The sequence below is a fragment of the Elaeis guineensis genome, chromosome 1, assembly GCF_000442705.2.
Source record: "Elaeis guineensis isolate ETL-2024a chromosome 1, EG11, whole genome shotgun sequence".
NCBI lineage: Eukaryota > Viridiplantae > Streptophyta > Magnoliopsida > Arecales > Arecaceae > Elaeis > Elaeis guineensis.
The window spans coordinates 150,229,243-150,238,582 of NC_025993.2; the positions used below are offsets into that span (position 1 = coordinate 150,229,243).

At 36.5% G+C, this 9,340-nt stretch overlaps 1 protein-coding gene across 2 annotated transcripts; it reads left to right on the forward strand.

The window, feature by feature from the left end:
- The first annotated feature begins 1,019 nt into the window (after positions 1-1,019).
- LOC105061022 (tropinone reductase-like 3) lies at positions 1,020-6,469 on the forward strand. 2 transcript variants are annotated; one of them, XM_010944933.4, is made up of 6 exons: positions 1,020-1,231; positions 1,344-1,460; positions 1,806-1,940; positions 2,018-2,143; positions 5,676-5,777; positions 6,177-6,469. In XM_010944933.4, the coding sequence occupies exons 1-6, from the start codon at positions 1,100-1,102 to the stop codon at positions 6,324-6,326; spliced, it is 762 nt and encodes a 253-aa protein (XP_010943235.1). In that variant the 5' UTR covers positions 1,020-1,099; the 3' UTR covers positions 6,327-6,469. The 2 variants fall into 2 exon arrangements, with proteins under 2 accessions (XP_010943235.1, XP_073099790.1); XM_073243689.1 differs by lacking the exons at positions 5,676-5,777; positions 6,177-6,469 and adding an exon at positions 4,965-5,084.
- Positions 6,470-9,340: the final 2,871 nt, after the last annotated feature.

Below are 9,340 nucleotides of genomic sequence, written 5' to 3' on the forward strand. Positions count from 1 at the left end.
ATTCATGATTTGGGATGCAGAAATCTTATCATGCATATGGTTCGCTAAACCTTTGGATATATTAGATTCACCAAAATCCAACAATATTTTTTTTTTTGGATAGAAATCTAGCATAGTTTAAACATCCAAGAGAGAGATAACTAATGAGACTCATTAGAAAATTAAAAAATTTAAAAATTAAGATACTTTTCTGTAGTTTTAGGATTGCATCGGAGAAATCTCGCACCCTACTAGGGATAGACTTGACAAAACATTTTCCTGACAATGCGACGTGGAGCTTGGAATGACAAAATAGAGAAGAAAAATTCTTTGTGCATCGCGGAAGGTGTAGAAAATTTGACATAGAGTGCATCGTCTTATCCGATTGATCCACATAACCATCATTTTTCAATACAGATTTAATACCTACAGTTTTACTTTTTCGTTTGAAATTTTGAACGATGAAAATATCCTTACTCTTTGAAAAAAATTATAACATTCTGCATGAAACAATAAATTTTTTCTGTAAAATATCATAATATGATGTAGGACATCATAATATGTATAAGATGTCATAATTTTTTTCAAAGTACAAAATTATTTTCATCATTCAAAATTTTTAAATATAAAAATAAAGCTGTAGACATTAAATATATATTAAAAAATAATTTTAAAAATATTTTTTTTATATTATGATATTTTATATCAAATTATAATTTTTTATATATAAAAATTATAATATATTTAAAAATATTATAATATATTATAAAATATTATAATATATCATTAGATGCCATAATTTTTTTATAAAATATCTTAACATGATGTTCTACACTGCCTACGGTGGACAAAGAACTCTACCACATCCAACTTCGGTCGCTGGGCCGGCAACCAAGGTGACCTAATTGACTTCGGGGATCTAGAATGGAATATCCACATCCCAAAAAGCGTCATGATCCAAGAAGGGGCGAACCAACCGAGGCACATACCCCGTGATCATGGTACAGATCCGACGGCTGAAATCGACCTTTTTAAGGGGTTCGGAGTCGGGTCGGAACAGCATTTAACCCCTGGGGTACGGTTCATCTCTCTCCTCCCCGGCCGCCAGAGAGAGAGGGAAATGGAGGTGAAAGCGAGGAGACTGGAGGGCAAGGTTGCGATCGTGACGGCCTCGACCCAGGGGATCGGCTTCGCCATCGCTGAGCGCTTTGGCCTCGAGGGTGCTTCCGTCGTCGTCTCCTCTCGAAAGCAGGTCATTTCTCTCGTCTCCTCTCTTCTTCTTTCTGCGTATAATTTGTGGGGCGATTTATGCCATCTTCGGTTAATTATCTTTCTTATCTGTGGTTCTTGTTGTGGGCTAGCAGAAGAACGTGGATGAGGCGGTCCGGAAGCTCCAGTCGAAGGGAGTTGAGGTGACCGGGGTCGTCTGCCATGTCTCGAATCCCCAGCAAAGAAAGGACCTCATTGACAAGACCGTTCAGGTGATAGATCCCTTGTTCTTGGTTAATTCGCAAGAAAAAGGATCTTTTCCCCTCAAAGTTGTGATATTTTTGTTTAATTGATCTAAAAGGTGTGAACTTTCTTAGTTTTGGGAGGGCTTATGCTTTTCGGATTGCAAATTTGGGTAATTTTTGATGTTGGGGTTGTCGTAGTAGTCAAGCCTTCACTTGGTTCTTGCCTTTTGGGGTTTGTTAATAGTCATGCTTTTTTACGTGGTTCGATCTACACTCTCATCCACTGTAGTTGCTGATTATTCCGACTTGATAATGCTGGATCAAACTTCTCATAAGGTATGGTAATGAAATTCATGATTGCTTTCATCGCAGAAATATGGGCATATAGATATAGTTGTTTCCAATGCTGCTGCTAATCCAACAGTAGATGGCATATTGGATATGAAAGAATCAGTTCTTGATAAACTTTGGGAGATAAATGTGAAGGCTACAATCCTTCTGTTGCAGGTACCTCACATACTGGCAATGTTTTATTTTTAATTTTGCAGTCTTTATTCAAACTTTTTCTTGGATTTGTCTTGCAGGATGCTGCATCACATTTGCGTAAGGGATCATCGGTCATCCTTATATCGTCTATTGCAGGATATCATCCACAAGCATCACTGGCCATGTATGGCGTTACAAAGACAGCTCTTCTGGGACTGACAAAGGTATTTATCTTCTCACATGGGTGTTGCCTCTAGCTAATGTTATACTGCATCTTAAAATGATTATATACTAAATTCTGCAGTTTACCATCCAACTAATGATCGTCTCCCATAATAAAAACAAGGGCATATTATGCGGACCCTATGGAAGTAGTGTTATTAGCAAGTACTAAGTTATTTAAGTTATCATTAAACAAAAAAAATTTCCTGTTTTCCTATAAAGCATGTATGGTATACCTAACTTTCAGAAGACAATATTAGATATTCCATGCATTTAAAGTATGCTTGCTTGTGAAGCAGACAAATTCAGCCAGACCATATTGGTTGATTACATCATTTCAGTTTTCACTAAACGGTACCTATTGATATCCAATGTCTTCTATCCTCTTTGATGTTAAGTGTTTATTATAAGGGAATATTTTACTTGTTTTTTATTTTTTCAAACATATTATAGAAGTTCTAGTGCATGTATAAGAAGAAAATATTGGTAAATCTGACTGTCATGTGTAAGAGCTGGTAGACCATAGCTTCTATCTCCAATTCTTGCATTGCATTCCAAAGTTAAGTGGCTTTCTGAGAAATTGTATTCTCTGTCATGCCTTGAGATATGTTGATTTTGCACGTGGTAAACCTGTCTAAACACAAATTTCTTTATTCTTTTGACGAGTTTGATATTAGAGTATTATTAGATTTGTCAGATGAAAACAGAAATGGGTTACCGAGGATTTAATATGGTGGCTAGGTAGTGGAAAAATTGAGAGAAAGATTAGCACTCAGTCTATGGAGGTTTTACTGTAATTTTCCTCTTTAATCACAAACTTGGTGTGGATGGATTTGCCAGTCTATGTGAAGACTATTCCAATGGTAACATGCATAGAGTCATGCTAGAGGAGCTGTGCCCTAGTTACCTGAAGTAAGAGCAGTTGCAGTTACAGGTGTGGTAAAGAGGATTTCTTGAGAGTTAAAATAAGAAGCACTTAGGAAGTGAGTGTAGGGATGGCAAAATCGATCCGACCCGATGGGTATGCATCCTACCCAAACCCAGTCAAATCCGAAAAATAGGGTTTGACCGGGTTTGGGTAAAACTCGAAAACTGTAGCACGGGCATGGGTAGGGTATGGATAGTATCGTTTTTTATCCGAATCCGAATTCGAATCCGATCCGAACCTACAGGTATAGGTAATATCCGAACCCATATCCGAATCCATACCTGAAGATATATGTTTATAATTCTGTTTTGGTTGATAATATGCATAAAATTATTTTGATTGTTTATATGTTCTATGTTGAATTGTAATTCTTTTTTTATGTTTGATTTCTATAAATTTGGACTTATAAATTATGTTCTATGTTGAATTGGTAATTCTATTTTGGTTGATAATATACATAAAATTATTTTGATTATTTATTTTTTTGGGTATGGGATGGGTATGTGGTGGGTATGGGTTGGATATAGAGAAATGGATTATCCGTGGGTATCTCCGAACCCATTGAGTATGGGGATGGGTATCTCTTTTCTTATCCGATCGGATATCGGGTAGGGTTTGGATATAGGGTATTAAGTTCGGGTTTGGGGATGGGTAGTACAATATCCGACCCAAACCCTATCCGTTGCCATCCCTAAGTGAGTGTCAGGGCAAGTTTCTTGAGTTTTTCTAAAGTGTGTGCGCCACTATAGAAGTTTCATGAGGATTTCTCGAGAGTTGAAATAAGAAGCACTTAGGAAGTGAGTGCTGTGTGTGCCACCATAGAAGTTTCATGCTACTATAGCCTGTAGAAGGTGACCAGGCAAAGATGAGGTAAGATTTGTTACCTGAAGTAAGAGCAATTGCAGGCACACATGTGGTAAGAGGATTTCTCAAAACAGTTAAAATAAGAAGCACTTAGGAAGTGAGCACCAGAGCAAGTTTCTTGAGAGTTTTTAAAGTGGGTGTGCCACCATAGAAGTTTCATGCTACTATAACCTGCAGAAGGTGACAAGGCAAAGTTGAGGTACGATGTGCAGGATTAAGCAAGAAGCAACAGTTATTTTACTGTTAAAACCATTCCTAGATGAATGTACCTTTTTTTCTTAATACTGACTATGGAGAGCATGATTGGAATTGGAAGGCATTTTCTCATGACAACTGAAGAATTTTATCTATTAGCGTGGGTAAGTAAAGTGAATGTAAAGGTAAATTCTTGACATGATGTGGTTGAGTTTAATGAATAATCTCAAGGAGATGGACTTAATAAAGGCAAGAGGTTATTTTAGAGTTGGAAGAAGGGAAAATGTGATGTACTTGATCAATTGATGGAGAATAAGGATGTCATGTGCCTTGTTTATTGCATTCCTAATTATATTTCTGGTGGTTGTGGTTAAAGGTTCTAAATATTAAACAAGAAATAAGGCATTGATGTGCCCTAATATATTCCTATAACATTCTGCTTTTCCTTGAAAATATCCCATCTTAAGGGATGATTCTTAGCAGGTAAGAAGGCGGCATCAATAAACTAATTAAAATTTCTTTTTTCTTGCTTGTTGGTTTTGTAGTTTTGTGACTTGTAAGGTGTATTTTGGACCTTGTGCTACCAAATTTCCAAACTGGGCAATTACAGGGGCCAAGTAGACAATATGGCTACCTGGGTCATGGCCCTCAAAGTCTTTTCAAAAAGTAAGGCACCACAAGGAGATTTTAATGCACTTATGTGTGAATGGGATAAATATGATCTTGACTGTGAAATTTAAAAACAGGAGGTTGATTTGATAGCATTCTTCTAGTTTGTCTTTTTTGGGATATTTGATATCGTCCATACTAATTACTTATGCATGATCTTTATGCAGGGCTCCATATGTACTATTTTTCTTGACCAACTCCTATGCTTTTACTCATTTTTTTCTTTAAAGGTAGGAGTGGAAGCTATGCATGATGTCAACAGTTGGGAGTAATGGGGTCTCTATATTGAACTGGTGTCTTTATTCATGAAAGGGTTCTCTTAGACTCATCCTAAATTATCTACTTAGTTTTTGGTTAGCAGTCTCCTTTTTCTTCATTTGCTTTTTCTCTTGTACATACCTAAGCAGATCTGGAAATGAGCTAACCTTCTCTATGTAAGAACTCTTAGTAACAGTGATGTGCATGATATCAAATGCATCAAACACCCATAGGTTGGACCTGTATTGGTAGGTTACTAGCTTGGTATTGGTTTTGACTCACTGTTAGGTAACATTTTTATGTTTTTATCATTTTATTAAGCATCTCCTTCATTAAAATGTTTTAACATTATAAGTATGCTGAATCGTATTTGAATTATGCATTTGGCTGTTAGAAATAGTACAATTACATATTTTCCCTCATGAAAACTGTATCCATTATAGTAGATAAGCAGAGCCATATTTGCCTTTTTCTGCTGTCATATAATCTGCAATTCATTTGATCCCTTATCCTTGCTATCAATCTATTCAAAAATGATGGATATAGCAGTAGATAGCAATTTAGCTCATGCACACCCTTCTGCAGTATGTATTAGTATTTTTTTATATGTTCACTTTCAGGCCCTTGCAGCTGAGATGAGCCCAGACACACGTGTCAACTGTGTAGCTCCAGGATTTGTGCCCACACATTTTGCTGATTTCCTCACAAAAGATGAAACCCTTGTGAGTATTCTGAGCATAGATTTTTTTTCTCTCTCTTTTTTTTTTAAGGCTTGAGGTTGTGACACTATATGTGGTTTCTGTCCACACATTTACAGATGTTTAAAGAAATGCATGGATGATAAGTGCCTTAGTGGTTTCTAGATGATGGTTTAGAAAACCATTGTGATCCATTGTCTGCGCTAATCTTTTGCAAAAGTCTCATACTTGCAAATAATGGCTCAACATTTAGTGCAACGCTTTTGTTGAATGTATTTCAGAGTATATGCACAACTGAGAGTGAATGTTAAATAACCCAGTTTTAGCATCAATTCATAGCATAGAATCATTAGTCAGTTTCCCAAAAATATTTCTGCTTTTAATGCTAGTCTGCCATATGCTAAATGAGAAGTATATCTGCAGAGAAAAACACTTGAGGAACAATCTTTGCTTAAGAGGCTGGGGACAACAGAAGACATGGCTGCAGCTGCTGCCTTTCTAGCATCTGATGATGCATCATACATCTCTGGGGAAACCCTCGTGGTTGCTGGAGGAACGCCTTCAAGACTTTAATTCATCTGAAGCTCCAGCTTTGTTGTGATCAGTTATATTTGCTTTTCTTCAGACTTCCTTTTTTTAGTTTTTGAAAAAAGTTAAATCAACATTCGATATGCTAAAGTCTATCTAAGCAATGCCATTTCATGGGGTTTAAGTCACTGTCATTTACCTCTCCTAGCATATTTTGGACATGAAATTATAGTTAATCTTTTTAATTTCATTCACTTGTGCCTTGCATGGTTTTAGTTTATGACGCACAAGTAATACCATCCACACACATTTAGCCAAATTAGGTATTTCGAAGTTGCCTTATCAGTCCAACCCAGTGATTTTTTAGTATTGAGTTGCCTTGAGCTTCCCAAAGAACACTGCTCCACTCACCCGCTAATGATCATTGATCACTGCTCATTTCGCCTGAGATGTGGCTATTAGGGACTGGTGCCAAACCCTGTGATCCGAGTGGTATCTGTTAGGCTCCACCTGCGTTCAGCCAATCGTAAACTTCCACATCCCCTGTGAACTGAGTCGTGATTGATGGTGGGTGATTTTTAACCCTTTCCATTCTAAAATCCTTTAGAGCCCGTGCTTTCATGGATAAATATCATAAAAAAAATTAGTCAACTTTCTCGTGAATCAATTTATTGATATTTTTATATTTTTTTAGATAAATAAATTATTTTTTTATATATAATATTTATCCATAAAATGAAAAAAAATCTTATCCACTTGTGACGTGGCTAAATCATTTTTTCATTAAACAAAAAAATAATTTTTTTATTTCATTCCTAATATATCATTAATTTTATAATAATAATAATATATTATATTATTATAGATAATAATATGATATAATATAATACTAAAGTAATATAATATATTATAGTAATAAAATATATTATTATAATATTATATTATATCATATTATTATATATAATAATATAATATATTATATTATTATAATGGATTTTGCTACGATACTTCAAAAGGTATTTTAGTCTTTTTATTTTTTATATGTTTCTGACAGTTAGATTAAATATGGACTATTCGGATTTTAGTTGGAGTATCCATGTGCATGGCTGATGTGGTAGATATTTCAAAGATTAGATTATTTTATGTCACAATTAATTTTTTTTAAAAAAAATCTTTTTTTTTCTTCGTGGGCCACTGAAGGGGTGGGGGGCGATGGCAGCGGCGGCGGTGTGGAAAAGGTGCAAGTGCAACTGTGTGCATCGTGGGGGCGGATTTTTTTTTGGAGGGTGAAGGGGGTGGAGGGGGCGAGGATAGGGAGAAGCTACTGGTCGTGGTGGTGGGGGTGAGGGTGCGGAGAAGCTGCCTGCCATGGGGGCAAGGGTATGGCCACAAACCATCGAGGGGGGTGGACATGGAGAAGCTGCCAGCTGTAGGGGGTGCGAAAAAGCTAGCGACTGCGGGGGTGGGGGGATGGTCATGAGCCGTCGGGGGAGGAGGGGTGGAGAAGTCACGGGCCATGCCGAGTGGTGCGGAGAAACCGCAGACCATCGAAGGGGTAGTAGCATGGAGAAGCTATAGGCCACCGAGGGATGGTAGTATAGAGAGAGAGGGAAAGAAAGGAGGAGCCACAAATAGACAGAGAGTGTAGGAGCCGCAGTTGATGTCTGTGGAGGGCGGCGGATGTGGAGAAGGCACAAAAAAAGAGAGGAAGAAGAAAGAAAAAATAATAAAATATTATTTTTTAAATATAATAAAATATAAAAAAATAATAATATATAATATCTTAAATATTTTTCATAATAAAATAATATAAAAGAGCATTGTAGTAAAATCTTATTATATTATATTATATTATTATATGTGGTAATATTTATATGATAAAGGGTATTATAGAAAATATGGATGGATGTTAGTAACTTATTCAGAAAACTAATAAGACAAAAGAACATGGGTGACAGATTTCTGAGCCATTTTTCAATGTATAAAAGAGGATGAATAAATTATTTTTTTATCAAAATATTATTGAAGAAATATTTATCTCAAAAAATATAGATTTCTAGATATATTTTTTACTCTCAAAAGAATGAGCCTTGATGAAAGTGTCGTTGCATGACAATGGACTTCATGTGCCAATTTTTAAGGGAAACGGTGGAGATTCTAAAACAATTATACACAATTACTGCATCAAATTATTAATCCTTCCTGTTTGCCATCTATCATGCTTCGGATTGAATCTTCTTAGATTCAAGGGATCTGATGTGAAGGGCCCAACTGGATTAGGGTTATATCTCATATTTGGAGATCTTTTCTCGTATCTGTCAGCTTGAGAAATTAGATAGAATGTGAATGCGGAGCGGTTTCACATCCGCATGCGGAATGTGAGGCTCGAGTTATCTTACACGCCAATATTTTTTGTTTGGTTGGTTTAAAACTTTAATGTCCTTTAGTACATGGTAGGTTAGTGCTATGTTATGGAGTTGAACTTACAGGTTCCCACTCTTTTTGTGCTCATCCTCGCTATGTTATGAACTATCAGGCGCTCGACAGGTTCCCACTCTTTTTGTGCTCATCCTCAACCGAGTAACCTCATTGGAGCTTGTTCTTCTTGGCTCATCTACTCTTGTTACCTTGGGAGGTTCTGAATTCTGAATGGGTTTTATTTGGAAGACATGATGAGCTCTCACAAAATGTTGAAAGAAGCTCATTCTTAGATCCTGCCCCAATCTTTATCGTTCTATGAATCCTATGACTTGGAGAGTAATTGGGGAAAAAGGTGCCAGCTAAAGTCAAATTCTTCTACATGTGAAGGAGTCTGGAACAGGTTGCCTGTTAAGCGGCTTTATAATGTTCCATTGATCTCACTCCTGCGTCCTGCGCCTGTTGCCATGGTGTGGATGGAGACTTTAATACCTTTTGCGGTGTTATTGGTCTCTTGCCTAGTTGGAAAAAAAAAAAAAAAAAAGAAAAAGAAATCTGTGAGCCTGTAACTTGCTCTGACCAACTCCCTCATTCAGACATCGATATCAAAAGATGGTTACAGGTTTTGGGTTGATAATTTT

Excerpts from the sequence above, each read along its gene's own strand:
- LOC105061022 (XM_010944933.4), top strand. The coding sequence starts at position 1,100 with ATGGAGGTGAAAGCGAGGAGACTGGAGGGCAAGGTTGCGATCGTGACG. Across the intron at positions 2,144-5,675 it reads CTCTTCTGGGACTGACAAAG|GCCCTTGCAGCTGAGATGAG; the intron begins GTATTTATCTTC and ends GTTCACTTTCAG. Across the intron at positions 5,778-6,176 it reads TCACAAAAGATGAAACCCTT|AGAAAAACACTTGAGGAACA; the intron begins GTGAGTATTCTG and ends GTATATCTGCAG.